The 23,176-nt window shown below is 50.3% G+C and overlaps 1 protein-coding gene across 2 annotated transcripts in view; it reads left to right on the top strand.

The window, feature by feature from the left end:
- ADCY1 (adenylate cyclase 1 (brain)) overlaps window positions 1-23,176 on the top strand; it is a 133,430-nt gene that overhangs the window by 22,912 nt on the left and 87,342 nt on the right. For both annotated transcript variants that reach the window (XM_012720372.1, XM_012720373.1), the window contains exons 3-4: window positions 7,986-8,104; window positions 13,191-13,302. In XM_012720372.1, coding sequence (XP_012575826.1) covers window positions 7,986-8,104; window positions 13,191-13,302 — 231 coding nt within the window. The remainder of the gene's footprint in view (window positions 1-7,985; window positions 8,105-13,190; window positions 13,303-23,176) is intronic.

Raw genomic sequence — 23,176 nt, 5'->3', positions numbered from 1 at the left:
ACCCCGTTTTTGATCCCATTCCCCACTCCACCCCCACAAAATGTCTCTGGTATATGGTTGTTCATTATTTTTGTTATTTTCTCGCCTGGTCCATTAAGAATAGTACATGTATATTAAGTCACATTTTGATATAAAGATTTTGTGTAGCATAGAAACCTGTGTGAGGATGCTTTTATCAGACACTGGGATACTACATGTGACTCAGTCACAAATGTGTCCTTATTTTGCTAGTTAGAACATAGCTACACTGCTGTCTGCATCTGATGTTAATACTTTTATGCTTTGGCTTCAGGGTTTGAGATTGAATGTGTATTTCATTGAATTTTTTTTTTTTTTGTCTCTGGTAGTTTGCTGATTTTTTGTTTGTAACCATGGATGGTACTTGATCTTGGCAGATGGCTTTTTTGTTCCCTAAGGGAAAGGTTTGTACTTTTTTTTTTTTTAAGATTTATTTATTTATTTATGCATATAGAAACTGGGGTACAGGCCAGAGCTTCAGGGGCAGTGAGAGGCTTCACCAGAGACAGAGTGGGGGAGCAGAACAGGCAGACTGACTCTAATACACTGCTCAGGGGAGCAGCGGGGAGACGAGAGAAGTCTGCTGCGCCATGTGGGTCAGCTCTCTGGCTGGGGTCAGACTCATGCTGAAGCAGCTGCGGTTAGCTTCCTAGTGCTGTGCTTTGACCAGCAGCGCCACCAGGGATGACCTGGTTATGTACTTTTAATCATGATTCATGTGTGTTCGCTATAGGCACTGTCACTAATGTCACGGATGGAGCGAATGCCTAGCCTGTGGTCAGATCTATGGCCTGCCCTTAGGATTTCCCTATGACCAGGGCTTGTGTAAGTGAACAAGTGCCTTTTCTCTCATATGTATATCCCAGGACAGGCACTTTATGGTTGGTGTGACAGCTCTGAGCCACGAGACCCTCCTAACCTGCTCTCCTCTTAGTTAAGTGGTCTTTCAACATTAGCATGTGTCTTTATCCTCGTGGCCAAGATGGCAGTTAGACATCCAGCCATCATGACTATCTCCAGGCCAGTAGGGAGAAGAGAGGAAGAAGTGGCTGTCTTTAGGGAATGTTCTAGTAGGTCTCACATGATCCTTCAACTCTGGACAATGCAGTATTCATTCAGCTTGCCAAGTCCTCAGGTGAAAATTAAGGCTAGAGTGTGGAGTTAGAGAAGAGCTATGGGAACCGAGGGGCCAGGACGGCAGCTGTCCTGGGTGTTGTGCTCCCTGTGCTGGGAGCCTCGTACCCAGGTTTCCCGTGGAACTGGCACCTGCTGCATCCCTGGTTGCTCTCCAGCCACCTGTGAGGGCCAGGGCAGGTTAGGGTCCCCTCTGCCTTTTCCATTCCTTCTTTCCTGGTGTAGCCCTGGGTCTGTGTCTTCAGTCCGGAGCAGACAGGGCAGCTTAGGTGATGTGAACAGGAGGGCAGGAGTTCCTGAAGCCCTCCCAGAGCTGAGCCCAGCGCAAGTGCATCTCCTCAGGGAGAGCGGGGCCAGGGCCTGGATGGGCATGTGTGGAGAAGGTGAAGGAGGTCAGCACGGCGCTAAGAAAGGGCAGTTTTGCTGGACATGCCCCTGGTGTGCCTCCTTGTGTTGGTGGACGCAGGTGAGATTTAAAAGGAAGCAGGAGAGCCCCTGAACTGCAGTTGAGGTCTGTGGACATGATGCTTAGCCCAGAGAGGTGCCTGGTGCCCTTGTCAGAGCAGCTTCCACGCAGGCTGGCTAGCACCATTTCTCAGACAGGATGGGGCGGACTGTCCACGGAGTGGCCAAGCTGGGGTGTGGCGCCGGGCAGTGTCTGCAGGACACCACACTCTCCTTGTCCTGGAGACCTTTTTTGTGGTGCTTAGGGTACAGGTGCTGCCTCCCTGAGTCCCTAGGTGTCACAGGGCAGCCAGAACATTCAGGGTTGCTGATGCTGCCTGACATGGGGGCTGTGTGGGAGTATGAGAAGCTGTGCTGTGCTCCCTGGGTGCTTTCCCCAGATGGCCTGTGCTGTCCAGCTGCTCCTGCTTTTGTGATTTGCACCTCAGAGAGGTGACATTTTCCAGAGGCCTCCAGGTGTGTCTGCACTGCTGACTCTGCTTCTGGTCTCGTGAAGCAGAGACCAGAGTAAGCACCCCGCCCAGGTTCCCTCCACCTCTACTATAGCTGGGCTTTTGCTATTGCCCTTATCCATAGGCCATATCCTCGTAAACCCCTTCACTAAGGGAGGGGAGCAGTGTCCCCTGATCAGGCTCAAGCTGCACACCAGTGCCCACATGCTGTGTGGCGGGGTCTCGGCCTTTGTCCCTGAGGCTTGTCCCTGCATGTTCTGTGTCAGAGTCCACGCATGTGGCCAGGTCTTGGAAGGTCCTCTTTGTGTGACCTTATCCGATCTAGGTCTGCTGCACCATGTGGGTCACCTCCGGGGCCAGGGATTGAACTCACACTGAAGTGACTGTGGCTAGCTTGCAGTGCTGCGTCCTAACCTGTTGTGCCTCCGGGAGGACCGCATAAGGCTTTTCCCCCTGAATATGACGTAAAACTCTTATGCAACTGGAGGTGGAGACGCAGGCTGAAGTTGGGAAGGAGGGCCCCTCTGCTGGGTCTCTCTCCTCCCATCCCTCTCTGAGCTCCCATTCCCTCTCGGAGCCGGGAAGCTGGACTAAGTTCCGGGAGAAGGGGTTCATGGGGTGAGTCGTGTGATCAATGGTGTATCCATGGCTTCTTTCCCTCAGAGTCACACTCAGAAGGCCCCTCCTGGTTGCTGTTGTATTGGTGGTCTGTTCACTTTCATTGCTGAGAGTTGTTCTGTTGTGGGTGGGCCACCCTTGGCTTAACCTCTTACCCATCAAAGAACACTTCAGCAATTTCCAGTCTGGGGCTGCTATGAGTAAAATTGCCCTGAGCATCCTCACACAGGTTTCTATGTAAACATAAGCCTTCACTTCTCTGGCGTTGAATGTCTGAGTGCAGTTATTGGTCTTAAGGTGGTTGCATGTTTAGTTTATTGGGAAGTAGTGAAAGTGTTTTCTAGAGTGCTGTCATAGTATTTTGTTTCCCAAAGCAAAACACGAGGGGCCCCATTTCTTTGCACCTTTGCTAGCAAAGATGTCACTTTTTAATTGTGACCGTTCTGATGGGTATATAGTGAGGGGTCAGTGTATGATGTTGAGCATCTTTTCATGTCATTATTTACTTGCCTTTTTGGAGACATTGAAGCTTTTCTCTATCTGTCTCTCTCCTGATCCCGTCTCTCCCTGGACGCCTGTGACTCCACACTCCGTCTGGGATACATGAGTCAGAAAGAAATCTGGACCTCACCTCCATGTTGCTTCTCAGTCCTGGCCTTCTCCTCCTTGCTTCTGCCTTGTAGAACCTTTTGTTGTTAAATGTTTAATGTGTGAGGTCACCAGACTTTCAGTAGGTCAGAGGGGGAAGAACAGGGAAAAATATTCTGCCTTCTCAGAAACAGAGTCCTCACAGTTGCTATTTAAATGTCTAATGTTTATTAAGAATAGTACATGTATATATTTTTCTTTTTTTTATTACAAAAGTTTATTTTTACATCATTTTGTACATTTTTTTCCATCTCAATTGTAATCCCCACGGGTTTCCCATCACCAAGTCACCCATGTGCCATCACCATAATCCTGTGCATTTCCCTCCCCCCACCCCGTTTTTGATCCCATTCCCCACTCCACCCCCACAAAATGTCTCTGGTATATGGTTGTTCATTATTTTTGTTATTTTCTCGCCTGGTCCATTAAGAATAGTACATGTATATTAAGTCACATTTTGATATAAAGATTTTGTGTAGCATAGAAACCTGTGTGAGGATGCTTTTATCAGACACTGGGATACTACATGTGACTCAGTCACAAATGTGTCCTTATTTTGCTAGTTAGAACATAGCTACACTGCTGTCTGCATCTGATGTTAATACTTTTATGCTTTGGCTTCAGGGTTTGAGATTGAATGTGTATTTCATTGAATTTTTTTTTTTTTTGTCTCTGGTAGTTTGCTGATTTTTTGTTTGTAACCATGGATGGTACTTGATCTTGGCAGATGGCTTTTTTGTTCCCTAAGGGAAAGGTTTGTACTTTTTTTTTTTTTAAGATTTATTTATTTATTTATGCATATAGAAACTGGGGTACAGGCCAGAGCTTCAGGGGCAGTGAGAGGCTTCACCAGAGACAGAGTGGGGGAGCAGAACAGGCAGACTGACTCTAATACACTGCTCAGGGGAGCAGCGGGGAGACGAGAGAAGTCTGCTGCGCCATGTGGGTCAGCTCTCTGGCTGGGGTCAGACTCATGCTGAAGCAGCTGCGGTTAGCTTCCTAGTGCTGTGCTTTGACCAGCAGCGCCACCAGGGATGACCTGGTTATGTACTTTTAATCATGATTCATGTGTGTTCGCTATAGGCACTGTCACTAATGTCACGGATGGAGCGAATGCCTAGCCTGTGGTCAGATCTATGGCCTGCCCTTAGGATTTCCCTATGACCAGGGCTTGTGTAAGTGAACAAGTGCCTTTTCTCTCATATGTATATCCCAGGACAGGCACTTTATGGTTGGTGTGACAGCTCTGAGCCACGAGACCCTCCTAACCTGCTCTCCTCTTAGTTAAGTGGTCTTTCAACATTAGCATGTGTCTTTATCCTCGTGGCCAAGATGGCAGTTAGACATCCAGCCATCATGACTATCTCCAGGCCAGTAGGGAGAAGAGAGGAAGAAGTGGCTGTCTTTAGGGAATGTTCTAGTAGGTCTCACATGATCCTTCAACTCTGGACAATGCAGTATTCATTCAGCTTGCCAAGTCCTCAGGTGAAAATTAAGGCTAGAGTGTGGAGTTAGAGAAGAGCTATGGGAACCGAGGGGCCAGGACGGCAGCTGTCCTGGGTGTTGTGCTCCCTGTGCTGGGAGCCTCGTACCCAGGTTTCCCGTGGAACTGGCACCTGCTGCATCCCTGGTTGCTCTCCAGCCACCTGTGAGGGCCAGGGCAGGTTAGGGTCCCCTCTGCCTTTTCCATTCCTTCTTTCCTGGTGTAGCCCTGGGTCTGTGTCTTCAGTCCGGAGCAGACAGGGCAGCTTAGGTGATGTGAACAGGAGGGCAGGAGTTCCTGAAGCCCTCCCAGAGCTGAGCCCAGCGCAAGTGCATCTCCTCAGGGAGAGCGGGGCCAGGGCCTGGATGGGCATGTGTGGAGAAGGTGAAGGAGGTCAGCACGGCGCTAAGAAAGGGCAGTTTTGCTGGACATGCCCCTGGTGTGCCTCCTTGTGTTGGTGGACGCAGGTGAGATTTAAAAGGAAGCAGGAGAGCCCCTGAACTGCAGTTGAGGTCTGTGGACATGATGCTTAGCCCAGAGAGGTGCCTGGTGCCCTTGTCAGAGCAGCTTCCACGCAGGCTGGCTAGCACCATTTCTCAGACAGGATGGGGCGGACTGTCCACGGAGTGGCCAAGCTGGGGTGTGGCGCCGGGCAGTGTCTGCAGGACACCACACTCTCCTTGTCCTGGAGACCTTTTTTGTGGTGCTTAGGGTACAGGTGCTGCCTCCCTGAGTCCCTAGGTGTCACAGGGCAGCCAGAACATTCAGGGTTGCTGATGCTGCCTGACATGGGGGCTGTGTGGGAGTATGAGAAGCTGTGCTGTGCTCCCTGGGTGCTTTCCCCAGATGGCCTGTGCTGTCCAGCTGCTCCTGCTTTTGTGATTTGCACCTCAGAGAGGTGACATTTTCCAGAGGCCTCCAGGTGTGTCTGCACTGCTGACTCTGCTTCTGGTCTCGTGAAGCAGAGACCAGAGTAAGCACCCCGCCCAGGTTCCCTCCACCTCTACTATAGCTGGGCTTTTGCTATTGCCCTTATCCATAGGCCATATCCTCGTAAACCCCTTCACTAAGGGAGGGGAGCAGTGTCCCCTGATCAGGCTCAAGCTGCACACCAGTGCCCACATGCTGTGTGGCGGGGTCTCGGCCTTTGTCCCTGAGGCTTGTCCCTGCATGTTCTGTGTCAGAGTCCACGCATGTGGCCAGGTCTTGGAAGGTCCTCTTTGTGTGACCTTATGTGGTGTGGTCATAGACATCTGTGCTGTTGCAGGACCCTCCTCTGTGTTGGGGCTTGTCCAGCAGGAACTGCATGGGGCCACAGCAAGTGGACCTTCACTGTAGTGCCAGACTTCACGCAGGCCCTGCAGCTGAGGCCTTGTGTTCTGTGGCTGGGATCAAGGCAGCCTTGCCTGATTGTGCACACTGGCTCCCCCTGTGTCAGGCGGGAGTGCACCTGGCCTGCTGCCTCAGAAGTTTATTTATTTTTTTAAAGATTGATTTTATTTATGCATACAAGTACTGGGGTACAGGCCAGAGGTGTGGGGGTGGTGGCGAGAGGATTCACCAGAGACAGAGTGGGGAGTAGAACAGGCAGATCAACTGAAATGCCTTGCTGAGGGGAGCAGCAGGCAGGCCAGGAGCGGTCTGCTGTGCCATGTGGGTTACCCTCCCTGGCTGGGGATCGAACTTGTGCTTCAGTGGCTACAGGTGGCTTCATAGTGCTGAGTTTTAACCCCTTGTGCCACCAGGGCGGGCTCTGTGTCAGAAGTTCAAGTGGAGACATATTAAATGCACTCTCCCATCTTAAAATCTATTTGAATTCTGAAACCAAAGGGGGTGAAATCTGCTGGGCTTTCAGGATCTGCAAGACTGTTGTCACTGTTGCCATTGTCCTCCTGAGGATCTCACCAGCATTGGGGCTGCTCCCAGTCATGGATGTGGCCTCAACACTGCAGCTGGCCTCCCTGCTCCATGCAGGCAGAGACATGCCAGAGGCCAGATGCCTTCCTCTTCAGAAGGGGCAGGCAGTAGACCCAGGGAGGATCCTGGGGACTGCCAGATGGGGCTGAACGAGGCAGGGGCTGCTTCTCCACTTCCTGCTTGCCCTGTCTTGCCTTGACCAATAGGATGTCCTCCTTAGCTTTCTCTGGTATCTGAACGTCATTCCTTTGTTTCTTTTCCAGGAGTGTGAGAAGGAGAGAGAGAGGCACCGAGGAGGCATGGGGCTTGCCCTGTTTCTGGAACATGGGCTCTCAACATGGTTATGGCCAGCTGGTGCAGGGTGGTAGGATCAAGAGCAGAAAAGGCAGGAGGAGAAACTGAGTCTTGGCTTAGGCCCAGGAGGGGTGCAGAAGTCTCCAGGGTAGGGTGTTCTAGCTCTTTTTTTTTTTTTTTAAAGATTAAAACATACAGAACTGGGGTACAGGCCAGAGGTGCATGAGATGAGAGTATTCGCCATAGACAGAGTGGGGAGCAGAACAGGAATATTGACTGAAATATACTGCTGAGGGGAGCAGCGGGTGGGTCAGGAGAGGTCTGCTGTGCCATGTGGGTCACCCGCCCTGGTTGGGGATCAAACTCGTGCTGCAGTAGTTATGATAGCATCATAGTGCTGTGCTTTAACCCATTGTGCTACCAGGGAGGACCCTCTAGCTCCTTCTGCAGTAAAGCTCACGTTTATTCCATCCTTTGGGGGTGAGGGAAAGGTCTGGCCCACGTGTGTCAGGGAGAAACCAAGCTAGCAGAAAATGTCACTTTGTCTCCAAGATTACTTGTTTCTGTAAAAACAAGGGAACCATGGCTGTGTCAGAGAATAGGGGCTTTTGTCGACCATCAGGGAGTCTCTCTAGGACTGGTGTTGTGCCACGGGGTGAGGAGTGCGGCCAGTGATGGGGGAGTGAAAGGATCAGTGAAGGGCGCTGTGGACTGGGGTGTTTGGAGGCTGTCCTGGTGTTTGTGAAGCAGTGACAGTGCCAGCCTGGGCATGACCACAGGACTCCTGGGACTGGGCCTGGCCTGTAGGACTGGGTCACAGGTCAGCTGCTTTGAGGGAGGTGTGCAGCCTCGAAGAGGACAGCGCCTCAGTGTCAGCATCTTCGGGGTAGGTGGGTTGAGAACACCGAGTAGGCCCTGCCATATCACGCAGGCCTGTCTCCCATTTCTCTGTCCAGGAGCGGCTGCTCATGAGTCTCCTGCCCCGGAACGTCGCCATGGAGATGAAGGAGGACTTCCTGAAGCCCCCTGAGAGGATTTTCCACAAGATTTACATCCAGAGGCATGACAATGTCAGGTAGGGCTTGCACTGGCCCGGTGGTGGACCTGGGGGGCTGAGGAGGGAGATGATGGTGTAGGTCAAGTGATGGAGGTTTAGGGGAGGTGCTGGTGGGGTTTGGGGGGGTGACGAAGGATATAGAGGGGTCATGGAGGAGATGATAAAGGAGGTGAGACGTTATGGAGGAGGTGATAGTGCAGGTGGGAGGTGATGCTGTGGGTGAAGTGATGGAGGAGATAGAAGGTGAAGGAGTAGGTGTGAAGAGGTGGAGGAGGTGGGGGTGGAGGAGGAGGTGATAAAGTGGTGGGTGATGGTGGAAGCGGAGGTGATGGAGGAGGTAGGAGTTAACAAAGAGATGGGGTGATGAAGGACATAGGGGGTGAAGATAGAGATGGGAAGTGATGGAAGAGGCGTCGGGTGAAGTGGGGGTGATTATGGAGTAGGAGGTGATGGAGGAGGTGGTGGCTGAGGAGGAAATGGAGGGTGATGGCAGCGGTGGGTGGCCATGGTGGATGTGGGCAGACGGCCCTAGCCGGGTGGGGAGTGGGGGGCCGGTCCTGGATCTGGAGTCACGAGGGAGCGCCTGGCCCGCAGGGAGGCAGGTCTCCACGGGAAGCTGGGGCTGGTGCTTCTCAGTCATGCGCGTCACGGCTCCCTTTCCCAGTTTCTCATGTTGGCTCATCTTCTACCTGCTTTGGCTGGAATCTCCCTAAAACGGGTTTGGGCAGTGGCGTTTTGGCCAGGGATTTGCCTAGATCCGGTTCACAGCTGAACATAGTTCCAAGTGCTGCCAGGTTTGGGGTGGGCCTTTTCTTCTGCACTCTTCAGCTCAGAAGAGCCTTGAGGGTAGGAACTGCTACTGCCATTTGTCAGGGTAGCTAACTGAGCCCCCTGGACACTCTGAGAATTGCTTGCTTGTTTTTAAAAATGTTAAAATGTACTTTATTAAATTGTGCATTCACTTTACAAGTACTCAGAATAGTCGAGTGTTGCCTCTTTGGGATCAACCCTCACATGATGCTGCTCAGGTAGAAGACGGCGGTTTGAAGGACTGGTGTGTTCTCCTCTCTGTTGTCCTTTGCTGTCTTTCTGGGTTGTTAGTGTCAGGCCTCCCTGCCTACTGGCACAGTAACTGATACGAGTAACCTTGTTCTGTCTGTGTTGAGCGCTGCAGGCTGAGGTCCCTGAGATGCAGTGCTTGTTCATTTGAAATGAGCCCAAGACTGCTGGTGCCATCACCATGAGTGAAAAGCACAGCTTACTCAGTGTGGTGGGTGCAGTCACTCACCTTCCTGCCCTGGTGAGGACCATTGTGCCCTGCACCTGCAGAGGGGGCACGCTGGAGCTGAGTGGGGTGAGTGGCCTAGTGTGTGGGGCCAGTGTTAGTGTCCAGGAAGGGTGACCCTTTCTGCTTTGGACACTTCCATTTAATGTCAATACACCCTTATGACTCCTGCCTCCAGTTATAGGTGAGGAAATAGAGGTCCAGGCTAGTGAGGCAAATGTACAGGACTCCCTGGCCAGTGGATGGTAAGACTGGGGCTGCATCCAGGGTTGACCAATGCTAATGTCCCCTAGATTGTTCCCTTTTGCCCACTGTCTGTCCCTCTTAAGTAAGGACATGATGTGTGATCCCAGCCCTTGCTGAGAAATAGATTCCCAGAACAATCCAAGGAGCACCTTGAGGGAGGAGGGTCTAAACACAGCAGAGAAGGCATCAGACATCATCTGGGACAGCAGGTGTGTTAAGGGGAAGGATGTCCTAAAGGAACTCTGCAGAGTCTTATGGACTCCACCCCCTACTCCAGCTTTCTGTACCCTACACCCTACTCCAGTGATTGGAAACTACAACTCCCAGCAGTACCAGGGAGAGAACTGTGAGGACCCAAGGGTGGAGCTAGCAGGAATTCTGGGACATTTGGGGGATAAATAGGGCACGATTGCATTTCGTGCTCTCTCGCTTGGGAAACGGCCCTCCGGACTGCGTGACTTGGTGTGTTCAGTCAGCCTAGCCCTAAGGTATTCCAGATACTTTGTATCCTGCTCTCTTTCCCTGGGTTGTTTCCTATTCCTTTTCCCTTCTGTAAATAAACCTGTTATTGACCCTTTTGTGTGTACCTGCAGTGTAACTGAATTGTGAGTGCACAGGTGAGACCCCACAAACAAGCAGCTCAGTCCACTCTGGGCTACCCTGTAACAGGTGAAGCTGGGCATGGTGTAAGCTTCCCAGGTATATTTTCCTCCCACTTCCCTGACCTAATCCGGCAAATACAGATGTGGAGAATCACCGTTCCTTCACTGCTGAAAAGTTTCCATCCATGTCCCTTCGTGGGTGCCATGTTTCTAGCAGCCAGTGGGTTGAGAGCTGGGGCATACAGGACAGCTGATGGGAAGTGGGAGTGGGAAGCTGAAGCTGATGGGAAGTGGGAGTGGGAAGCTGAAGCTGATGGGAAGTGGGAGTGGGAAGCTGAAGCTGATGGGAAGTGGGAGTGGGGAGCTGAAGCTCTTGAGCAGAAATGGCCCCAGAGGAACCCTCGCTCCGCCAGCAGGGCCAGAGATGTCTTTCTGTATCAGAATATGTGAACATCGCATGGCCCTCTCTACCATCCATTATACTGGGCCAAACTCAGGATACCATTTACAGCTCATACCAAGATGATGTCATTGGGAATGTGGCGTAAGGACATCAAAACATCCTTCTCATAGCTCTAGAAATTCCCTGGAAAACACCACTCTTTATTGACCTGACTCAAAGCTCAGTGTGAACAGCCTTTATCCTGGGACATTTGTTGAAAACGATCAGTGGCAGATGTTCAGAATCATAGCTCCCTTAGGTAGTAATAACAGTTGAGCCAAAGAGCAAAGTAATCAAAACTCTTGAAAAATTGGGGAATGAGATTCCATCAGCTGCTTTGAAGGGCTCAGGGGATATTTCTGGGAATCAGCAGACCATGCATGAATCTATGTGCGTGCTCAGGAAGACCTGGACAGTCCTGAGCTCTTTCCTCTGTCCCCCTCCTTCCTTCCCTTCCTTCTTTGGATAATTCCAGGGCATGGTCTGAAGGTCTGCCCACCCCCCAACCCTCAGAGCTTGGCTGCATCAGGGAAGTAGATGGCCAGCCTCCTGCCAGATTCCGAGCTTTCCAAATCATTGCTTTGCCATGTCTGACTGTGCCTTCTGGCTCTGAGTCTTCTCCTGAACTATGAGCTCCTAAGCAGGCCCTGGCATGTAAGAGACCCTCTGCACAAGCTTGCTGGGGCCCTCCTGGGGAGGAAATTTCCCATAGTGTGTTCAGGGAAAAGCCAGGATACGGCGAATGCTCAGCTCTTCCTAGCATGAGAGTGGGTAAGGCTATCTTGTTGGTGGGACTAAATGAAAGACCAGAGACTGAGAGGCCAGTGGATAGAGAAAAGCACATATGTGAATTATCAATTAAGAGAAGGAAACATGGTGCATGAGTCTATATTTTATAATAGAATAGAAGAAAAAAAATACTTGTCCTGTTGCGCCTCCCACCCACACTCACAAACAGTCTTTGTGGCGCTCAGCTTCTCTGTATCAGTTACATAATCTCCTGGACACCTGCTTTGATTCATTTGTTCACTCATTCACTAATCAGAACAAAGACACTTCTCTCTTACTGTGTGCTAGGTGCTGTGAGATAGACAAGTGAGAGCCTGTGTCCTCAAGCCCCCAGGGTCTCACGGTGTGTGCAGTTGGGGTTATAGTAGGACATGAGACTTGTCATGGGATTGACACAGCAGCTCTTTGTACATGAGCAGGGAGAGGTTAATGGGTGGTAGGGTGAGGGCGTCATTAGGCTTGGGCCTTTCCATCATGTGGGCCCCCCTTTTTGCCTGTAACGGGATCCCCACTTCCTGGCAGGAGGGTCTTGTTGAAAATGCAGACCTGAATTCAGACCTGGCATCAGGTTTCAAGATCTGAACACAGTTGTGTGAAAAGGGAAAATACTGAACATCCTGTTATTCACTGCACTAGAGATGCGTGTTCAAGCCTGGCTTCTCTTTCTGTGCATCGACATTATAATTGCCCAAATTTCATAACTGAAGATGCTTTTGACTGCAGGTTGTAAAAATAGCAGGCCTGTTAACATCTTCAGGACGAGGAGCTCTGTGTCTCCTGGGACTAGCGGCCTGGAGGGAAACTGTGGGTGGCTGCCTGTGGTCAGGCCATGGTCTCCTCTATGGAGAGAACTTTGGAGAACCTTCTTGTCCCAAGAGGGGCTCTGCTCAAGCTTCCCTCGTCCCTCACCTGTGTGGGGCTACAGGCTGCTTGGAGGACTCTTCAGGAGGACCCCACCTGCTCCCAATTGGCGGGCTGTGCGGGTTCTCCATTCTGCACGCTGCAGCCTAGCTCCGTGTTTGCTATTTCAGACTTTTGACATCTTGGTTGTGTTTGGAAGTATGGTTGTGTGCTCTGCACAGACCCAGGATCTGCAGTAAGTGGACACCCAACATATAGAGGCTTTGATTCAAGAGAAGTATGCTCCCAAGCCCCAGAACAGACCAAGGGGAGGCCCCTCACAGTGTATCAATTGCTCTGAGGCTCTGACAGCTCTTTCTGCCCCCGAGCTGCCTGGGAGACAGGAGGGTGAGAGGCCCACTTTCTTCTTAAAATTACATCACATCTGTTCATGTTTCCCTAGCCACAACCCTGTCATCGGACTACCCTGGGAAGGGGAGCAGGTCTATGTATGTCAAGATGGCCCTCCACATCCAGGGGACAGAAAGTATATTGATGGCACCTAGCAAATGCTGAGTGGATCCCTCATTTCCTGGGGCGAATCAGCATGGGGTGACCAAGCTGCTCTCCCATGTCCTGGGAGAGGTCAACAGGAACCTTCAGCGAGTACTCTCTCTGTCACCAAGGCTTGTTCCAGCCTCACCCGTTCCTAGAGTAAAGTGGGAACAACCCAGCTTCCCTTTTGCCTGCCTTGGGGGGTAATTAGGGTGATTTATCTTAAGGTGCATTTAGAGGTGAACACCCACATGACCTGGGCAGGGGGGTGGGGGTCGTAACCTATGTGAGTGGCTGGAGCTGTGTGTGTGTGGAAGAGGCAGCTGGCACCCCTTTCTCTTGCAGCATCCTCTTTGCTGACATCGTGGGCTTCACTGGCTTGGCGTCCCAGTGCACGGCTCAGGAGCTGGTGAAACTCCTCAACGAGCTCTTCGGCAAGTTTGATGAATTGGCCACGGTAAGTGCAGCCTCTCCCTCTGTTGCAACGTACGTTAGGTTGCTTTTGGGTGGTTGTGCCAAGTGCATTCCCTTGACGGAGACATGAACTAGACTGATTGTGAAGTGGTTTTGCCTAACAAGGCTCTAGATCAACCAGCATCTCAGCCTCACTCTTTGATTTGTTTTGTGGGACCTGAATATTGCATCTGCCAGATGAGAAACACTTTGCAACTGGCACAGCCTGGCGTTTCCAAGAAAGGGCGAGAGGCAGGAGGCACTGGCTTTGCTATGAGGCCCTGCATGAGTATATGAATCTGCCTATGGGCTGCCTGTTGCCTTCTGCCCCCATTGCCATTGGGCGCCTCACCAAGGCAGCCTTGGTGGAAGGCTCTGGAGCAGACCCTTGCTCTGGGCCTGCCACTTGCATATTGGAAAGTCGCCAGCTGGGGCCAGCTGAAGAGAGCCAGGCCCCCCTCACTGCAGCAGGCTTAGCCCTGGCCTTTTAAAGACCTTTGTGGGACAGGTCACATCTGAGTGGTGCCGAGGTCCAACTCAGGCTAGGCAAAGAGCCTCTTCTTATAGTTGCTGTCTGCCTGTGTCTCCCTGGACCTCAGGGTCTGCCTTCCCTGTCCTGTGAGGACTGGGAGACAGAAGGACACGGACCAGGCTCACCTTCATGCAGCCTCCCTAGGTAGATGTGGAGGAAACCTGCTGGGTAGTTATTGGAGGAGGGGAGAGAGGGAGTGGCAAACTGTGCAGTCAGAGCTGGGCCTGGCTTATGCGGCAGGCACTGGGAGGTTCTGTGTGCTTGCAGGGCTGGGTGAGGGGGTGCCGAGTGGGCTGCAGACTTGGACTGGCCCCCGAATTTGCCCTTGACCAGCAGATGGAGTGAGCTGTGGTCATGGTGGACTTGGCTGGCCAGGTTGGCTGTTCTGAGTGCTTTGGCGAACGAGTGTAAAGTGAGAACACCTGATAGCCTGCCTCAGTCACCTGGGCCACACCTGGGGTAGGCAAAAAGCGATGTAGGACAGGGACATGCAAGATCATGGACAGTACTTCCTCTGGAGATTCCTTGTGGGGACTGTTCGGGTCCTGAGAAGTCCAGTTGCTTGCTCTGCAGACGGATCATGTGGTGGAACCCTTCGTTGCTTGGCAACCCATTGAGAGCCTGGGTCAGGGGCCCTGCAGGACCCTGTTTGAAAAAGGTTTCGTCTGTCCTGAGGATGGAATGTAGGATGCTCCACTTGGTGCAGGCGCTCCTCTGGGCACGATGATGTGTCATGGGTGAGGAGAGAGCTCTTGGCCGGGCCCCGGCAGCCTTGTCCAGCAGTCATTGAGCTTGTCTCCCAGGAGCAGCTTTGGTTGAGTCCACACAGATATCACCTCCCCTCCCTGGGAGAAGGTCCCCTGGACCGCCTTCCCCCCAGAGATGCCCCGTGTTCTGGGAGAAGCATGAGGAGGAGCAGAGGTGTGTGTGTGGCCTGTGCCACAGGTGTAGCTTGTGGCGGGTGGGGGCAGCTTTTTCTGCTTTTTTGGTTCAGTTTAGTAAGTTTGTCCTCTGTAGATGGGGCTGGTGCAGTGCTCCCTGGAGCATTCTGGGCCTGCTTTCCTGGTGGGGTAGGGTGAGGGGGGTGGGGGAGGGACTTAGTGGTCCCCATCTCCCTCTGTCTCTATCTCCCTCTTTACATCCCTCTTTGCAAACATTTTCTCCTCAACTTTGGCCTCTTTGTTTTCTTAACACTGTTGTATGAAGAGCAGGCATTTTTAGTCTTCATGAAGTCCATTGGTCATTGTCTTTTTTTATGGGCCGGAATGCTATTGCTATTGTAGCTAGAAATGTGTTTGCCCAACCAAACATTTTTGGTGTGACAGGGAAGGTGGGAGCTGGGTGTCGGCTTTGGGGTGGTGGTGACGCAGCCTGGGCCCAGGGCGACTCAGTCTACATTCCCACCACACGGGCGTCAAATGCGTGAGAATGTGTGCTCCTCTGTTTTCTCGTCGAAGTGTTACAGTTTTAGGGATTACGTGTTGAGATTTAGAGGTGGCTCTGTGGACTAGCTCTGTAAAGCGACTGCGAAGCCCCTTCATCCTCACTCACTTGACACCCATGTGGCAGAACACATGGACGGAGTCGTCCTGGGCCCGGGCTGCGTCACCACCTTCCCTGATGGATGGGAGGTGCGAAAGCTGACATGAAGCTCCCACCCTCCCCTCTACACTAAGGGCCACTCCCTGCTCAGCGCACCTTTCCCTTTGCTGCCTGGTCTTTGGGGCTGTGGGTTTGGAGAAGAGGATGTGGTCTTTCTCCTTGGGTTTGTGAAGTCCTGTAACTGCTACTGTTCCAAGAGCTTTGCATGCTGCTGTTCTCACATCCATGAGCCTCTGTGGGGCCTACAGGTGTGGAGCGGGACCGACTTTGGCTCCTTGCACACAGGGCTCCCAGCTGTGTGTACATGGGTGGGGGAGGGGAAGGTGACCCAAGGAGGACAGTGAGGCAGGCATCAGGGCCACCATTTAAGTACTGCCCTGAGTGCTCTGGCATATAGAAGGAGATGGCCAGGAGGGCGTCTGAACTGTAAAGCCCACCCAGTAGGCGGTTAGTGTAGGGACAGTTGGCTTTTCTGGAACTTGGCCTAATGCGATGGCCCGAAGGGCTTTGGGCCCTTCCCAGGGCTTTGTGCCATGAGAACATAAAATATAGTTGTGGGTAAATTAATCAGTAGAGCCCAGAGCCCTAGGAGGCCAGAGTCAGTTTCATATTTTTGTGACTAATGTGATGGTTTGGGTAGTTTTTCCTACAAAGTCAGATTATGTTAGAAAAATAAAACAAGATCATTATACATTTTGGAAAATTCTAAGATATGTTTTGGAAGAAATGTTTTGGGCACACTAATTACAGCTTTCCACGCACCAATTCTCCAAGGCTTCCTGGAACTTGGAGAATTGGTGCAGGATTTCAGCGTGGTCTGTGGGGAGAGGTGGACTCAGGAGAGGAGTGCCCCACCTCCCCCAACTGACCAAAGGTGTGGAGACTGAGGAGCAGGGGACATAAACCCACTTTGTCTCACCATCTTCCACACCTTAAATCCCTAATAAATAAAGCAACAGTCCAGAAATCAGTTTTTCTAGATAGGACCTGAAGCGTCCAGGTGAGTTCAAGTGTGAGGTCATTGAGTCATGGACAGGAGGAAGCCGGAATTTTCTACTGTTGCCTGAGAAACTGACAACTCCATGACCATGGGCTGCCATCGCAGATGATCCTCTGGGCTCTGCTGGGTGGTTTTCAGTTGGTGGCTCCACTGGGCTCTCCATCCTGCGCCACTGGGCTGAGTGTCTGCAGTGGTTCGCTCATGAAGATGGCGGTGGCAGTGGCTATGGCTGGGTCTTCCCCAGGATCTTCTGGCCGTCTGGGGCTGGAGCATGCTGCCTGCTGCCTTTCCCTACTTGTGCTTGTCCTGGCAGGGACTACAGAGGTGGGAGAGGATAATGGGGCCTTGTCCAGGGAGCAGACTGGCTGTGATCAGTCTTCAGAGCAAGTATGAGCTGGGGGCTGCCCCGTGTCTTCCTTCCTCATTAGCTCAAAATCAGCTGTGGCCCATCTTGTTAGCACCATCTTCCTTTGGTAAAACAGTTGTTGGGGGGCTCCTGCAAGTGCCAGCTCAATTATTATGGTGTGTCCCCTGGCCAAGGTGGGACTTCTGGGGTCCAGTTCTGCTTTCCCTTCTGTCTGCACCATTTTGCAGGGTGGGGAGGTCTCAGCCTATCTGCTCACATCACACACATGTTCCAAAACTCTCCTCAAATTGTAAGATTTGATGTTTCCTTTATCCTCTTCTTCATCTTCTAATTCTGTAAAACATATTCCCAGGAATTTTATTCTTTTTGATGCAATTATAAATGGAATTTCTTAATTTCTTTTATAGTTCATTAGGAATGTATAGAAACACAATTTTTTTATTACTTAAAAAAAATAAAATAGTTTATCTTTACATCATTGTGTGCATTTTCCCCTCTCAATTATAATCCTCCTTGGGCTTCCCATCACCAGATCACCCATGTGTCATCACCAAAGTCCAATACATTTCCTTCCCCCCACTGTTTTTGATCCCATTCCCCACTCCACCCCCATAAATTGTCTCTGGTATATATAACTGTCCATCATTATTATTATTATTTTCTTGCGTGGTCCATTATACTATTGCTATGAGTGAAACCATCAATATTTTTCCTTTTTTTTTCTGGCTTATTTCACTAAGCATGATCTTTTCCAGCTCCATCCATGTTGCTGCAAAAGGCATGGAAACACAAATCATTTTTATGTATTAATTTTGCAGCTTTTGCAACTTTGCTAAATTTTCAGTTATAGTTTTGTGTGTGTGTGTGTGTGTGTGTGTGTGTGTGTGAAGTCTTTAGGGTTTTCTTTAGATTATACCATGCCATCTGCAAATCAAGACAAGTTTACCTCTTCCTACCAGATTTGGCTGTCTTTTATTTTTCTGGCCCCATTGCTTTGACTGGGACTTCTAGTACTATGTTGAATAGGAGAAGCTTGAGTGGGTATCCTTGTATTGCTTCTGATCTTAGAGGAAATTTTCTAGCTTTTCATTGTTAAGTCTAACTTTTGCTGTGGATTTGTTGTATATGTCCTTTATTATGTTGGGGTACATTCTCTTTGTACCTACATTGTTGATTTTTTTCATGACTGCATTTGAGTTTTGTCAGATGCTTTCTCTGCATCTATTGAATAGATCATATGATTTTTATGTTTCACTTTATATTTTGTGTATCACACTGATTGAATTTAAGATGTTGAAGCATCTACTTGCTGCATCCCTGGAATAAATCTTACTTGATTGTATGATCCGTTGGATGTATTGTTGAGTTTGGTATGCTAATATTTTGTGGAGAATTTTTATGTCTCCGTTCATCATGGATATTGGTCTGTAATTTTCTATCCTCGTGACTTGCTTATCGATTTTTGATATGGGATTAATTGGCCTCTTTTTTGAGAAGAATTTCAGGAGGATTGATGTTAATTCTTTCTTGAATGTTTGGTTGAATTTATCAGTGAAGTTTTGAAAAGCTTCACATGAAACATTGCAAACAGGTGCACATATATAACACCAAACACACATATGAAACAAAACACACCAACAAACATGTAATCAGACATGTTCACACACACATGTACATGTACCGAAGGCACTCATATGTACACATCCGCACCTGTACACACCCACATACCGACATGTCTCCTCCTGCAGCTGGCCTGCTCCCTGGGGCTCCATGTGTACAGTACCTGCTCTCTTGAGTGTCTGCTCTTCTCTTGGTACAAGTAGTCAAACCAGCATCCCAAATAGTAATCATCCTTGTGAAAAAGAAGTTGAATAATTGAATAAAAAGGAAAATATCTTCACTGTCAACAAACTAACAATCTATAAGAAATGGGCAAATTCCTAGAAACACACAACCTTCCAAGACTGAATTATGAAGAAATAGAAAATCGGAACAAGTACTATGAAGGAGATCGAATCAACAAAGTCCAGGACCAGATGACTTTGCTGGTGAATTCTACCAGACATTCAAAGAAGAATCAGTATACTAATCCTCCTAAAACTCTTCCAAAAAATAGAAGTCAGCATTACTGTGTGTGCATGGACACACATGTGAGTGTACATGTACATGAGTGATATGTACCCAAGTATGAACTTGCCTATGGCCATGCATTTGTGTGTAAGTGGGAGCATACAGATGAGTGTGTCGCACACTTCTATGAGCATGCACACACGCACACAGGAGCTTTTCACATGAACCGGAACACACACACATACATGTGCATGCACACATGACCATGTGGAAGCAATGAGTATATATGTACACATGTGTGTGGATTGTGTATGTGAGTGGGTATATATGTGTACACACATTTGTGTGTACTTGTAGGTACCTGTGTACACTGTGTGTTCCCATGGCGACATTTTCTTGGCATCTTTTGTCAGGACAAAATGTAGGACCTTATGAGAAACAGAATGAACTGATGTGATTCTGGTTCTGGGGGATGCTGTCCTCTCTTTGCCTCCAACGTATGTTCAGACCTGAGCATTACAGACACTCACTGAAACAGAATACACTCTGTGACCGCTCAGAGACTACTAGTGACCCTGTGGGATGGACCCTGTGGGATGGTGGTGTCATATCTCTCCCCTGGAAGAGGCGGCTAAGGGTCAAGAGCAAGATGTTCAGGCTGGGGTTGGCTGAGCTCTGTTAAAGGCTGACAGTAGGTATTGGCATTGAGGGTATCCTGTGGTCTCGGGGGCAACCCAGAAGCAACCACAGATCATAAACAAGTGGGCGTGGTTGCGTTCCTGTTACTTTGGCTACGAAAGGGAGAGCTCACTCACAAGCCAGGGTTAGCCAACCCCTGCTGACAACCACCATGTTCTGAATGGAGTTGTTTATCAGAATACATGTATCCTGACTTCACTCTGAACCTGCCTGGCAGTGGGGTGGCAGGGGCTTTCCCTTTGTTTCAGGGCACACCGGTTCCCCATGGCAGAACTAACAGAGCAGGGCGGTGTCATGTGGATTGTTACAAATGGAAGTGCCCAGGGCTGGCCATTGAATCTGAGAGCTCCACTATCGGCCCTGCCCCCAGTGGCATAAATCTTTTTGCCTGGGAACTTCTGATAGCTGCAAAGTGCAGGCTCTCTCCCCAGGAAAGTGATTTTGAGCTGAAGAGAATTTTCCCAGTTGTGACGGGGATGGTATGAGCAGAAACCTGTGGCCACATAGGAATAAGGGAGGGTGCTTAGTGGGTCCAAGCATTTGTGCAGGATGGAGTGTGAGGCCTCATGTGTCACACTGCTGCAGGTCACCGGCTTCCAGAGCACAGGCACCTCAGCAGCCTAAGGGTGGGTACAGCAGGGCAAAGTGGTCCTGACTGTCACAGCGTGAAGTGGCCAGGAGAACACTGACGTGAGCAGACGCAAGCGTAGAGCTGACCTTGCTGTTCACTAGGAATCTTTGTGGTGCTTAAAGAGATGGGTTGGCAGTTTTGAGTGTGAGCACACGCTGCAGCACAGGACACTGACAGGCAGGTTCTTGCTTGTCAGTTCCCAGGCCCGGGAAAACCTGCATTCATTTCACTAACTCTGGATTTCCTGCAGAGCAGGATTTCAAGAACTCCTCTCTGAAGCAGGTGCTTATGTATGAATTGTATCCCCTGAGTGGGACATGGTATGACAGGCAGGCATCACCTTGAAGGTGTGTCTCCTCAGCCTTGTGGAGAATGGAAATCTGGCCCCTTCTTCCAGCAGCAGATAGAGGGCTCCTCTGTCTCTCAGGGACTCCCTCCAGCTCCCTTGGGATCACATCACCTATTCATCCTTGTAGCTGCCTGGGGCTGGGGCCCAGCCCCCACTCCAGGCAAATGTCACTCTTTTCTGTGGGTGAGGGCTCCTTCTTTAATAGAAGCCTCTATCTTTCATCAAGAATTGAGGAAATGAGCAAGGCATGATAAAAAGAAAGAAAAAATGTGTTCTGCTATGGCTAGATTGCATCAGTAAAAAGCCAAAGGGGCCAGAATCTTTTGTAGTGGCAGTGAAAGCTTCTGGCCCCCAAGTCACAGGGGAAGCAGCCGTCAGTACCCCTGGGAAGGCAGTGCCTCCCGGAGCCCTGCTTCACAGCTCCCGGGAGCTTGGAGACCCAGTGTCATGTCTGGTTTTGTGGGTAGCAGGCTCCCAGCTTCAGGGACGGTGGCAGCCAGCCTGTGACTGTGCTTTGTGAGGCAGGACTGCAGCCCTCACCACCTTGTCTGAGTCAGCAACTCTTGCAAACCTTCCTCACTGGTTTCAGGAGCAGTAGTTTGAAGTCACACTTAATTCGTCTTTTGCCAGACAGTATTTGGGTGGTCACCAGCTCCTGCCCATCTCCTTGAGTAATCGCTGCCTGACCTGGGCCACCATAACTTCCAGCCTCCTGTGGAGTCCCACCATCTCCTGGCTTCCCCCCTCCTGACCCATCGTCTGTCACCTCCGCTGGACATAGGGAGGAAGTCTGAGGTGGTTGGTGCTCTCTGGCCCCTGGGTCTTGCCCCTCCCATTTCTCATGGCTGGTCTTAGGTTCCATGCAAGCCTGGCATGGGGCTCCAGGGGGGACCTGGGCACTGGGAAGACAGGGCTTCTCCTGGCTGGGCGAGGACCCATGCTTGAACTCCCTGTGTGGGCTTCCTCTGCCTCATTTTCCCTTCTGGCCCCAGAACTCACGCAGTACTTCCTGAGACTTGTCATTAGCCCCCTGCCTCGGGACCACATTTCTTTTAGTTTTATTTTATAAATATATATTTTACGTTATTCTTCATTTTGTACATTTTTTCACCTCATTTGTAATCCCCGTGGACTTCCCACCACCCATGTGCCATCACCATAGTCCCATGTGCTCTCCCCACCCCAGTTTTGATCTTGCGCCCCTCTCCTCCCCCATAGAATGTCTCTGTTTTATAGTTGTTAGTTGATGTTCTTTTTTACTCTGTTACTATACACACACACACATTTTTTCACCTGATTCCTTACACTCCTGTAATGAGTGAAACCATCCGATATTTTTCTTTTTCTTTCTGGCTCATATCACTAAACATGATCCTTTCCAGCTCCTTCTATGTTGCCGCAAATGCATGAGTTTATCTTTTTGATCGCCGGGTAATATTCCATTGTGTATATGTATCACATCTTCTTGATCCAGTCATCTATTTTTGGGCATTTGGGTTGATTCCACATCTTCCCTATTGTAAAGAGGGCAGCAATACATATAGGGGTGCAGGTGTCCTTTTGAATTACTGTTTTTGTGCAGGATCACATTTCTTGCTTGTTCCTCAGTTACTTGTTTCTGTTTATTCCATTTTTTTTTTTTTTCAGAGACATCCCTCAGTCTTCTGTTCAGCTCCCTGTCTTCCTGATCCCAGGCAGCTTGCAGCCACCAGCTTTGTCTTTTTGACACTGCTCTTCTGTAAATTTCTCACACTCAGGCACAGCAGTGGCTCCTTCTTTTTCTTACACTTTCACCTGCCAGGAAAGGACTTTTCTTCCAGTGTTTCTTGTCCCTCTCCTCCCTTCACACTGCACCCAGTTGCCACACCTTCTCCCACACTGCCCCTCTCTTTTCAGACGACAGGACTTCACTGAAGCCGGTGAGCACCCCATCTTGGTGAGGCCCACTGCAGAGAGCTTCTTGCTGTGTTATACACCTGCCTTTGTGCCAGTGAGCCCACCCCTAGGGGCTCTGGCTAAGATGTTGACTGAGACATGCAAGACCCTTGGCACAGCTCCCCCCTGCACCAAAGCTCTACCCCAAACTCTGCTTTTGATTTAGGGCCTGGAAACTCAGAGTGGATTTTACGGTTTTGAAGGTTATTGAAACAACTATTTGCTCTTGCCCCTTGGCCTACAAAGCCCAGAATGTTGACTGCCTGATCTTTAAGGTAAAGTTTGCTGACCTCTGACTGGGAAGGTTAACAGCTTGATAATCTGTAACTGCTCCCGTGTGATGTCTGTGTGGGAGGTGAGGTTCACCTTGCTCTGACCCAGCATAGGTGTTCTCCTGGTGGGGGAGCCCAGGTACACCCATGGGGCAGTGTCGGAGACCAGCTCCAACTATTGAGGTGTCTGGAGGCAGGACAGGCGGACCCTAAGGTGGGAAGGCGTCGGCGAGTAGAGATTCCTAAAAAAGGGGAAAAGGGAGAATAAAGGGGAAAAGGGAGCGAGGAAGACACGGGAGTCAGAGTTGGGTGCAAGTCTTCCTGCTCTGCCTTCAGCAGAGGTTTATTTTATACATTACGAGCAAGCAGTGAGATGACATCAGCACACGAACTGGGCTGAGAGATTACAATCATCTTTGTT

Source organism: Condylura cristata, unplaced genomic scaffold, assembly GCF_000260355.1.
Source record: "Condylura cristata isolate star-nosed mole 26May11 unplaced genomic scaffold, ConCri1.0 scaffold00004, whole genome shotgun sequence".
Lineage (NCBI taxonomy): Eukaryota > Metazoa > Chordata > Mammalia > Eulipotyphla > Talpidae > Condylura > Condylura cristata.
The sequence above is the reverse complement of the archived record's forward strand: the minus strand, read 5'-3'. Positions and strand labels throughout refer to the sequence as shown.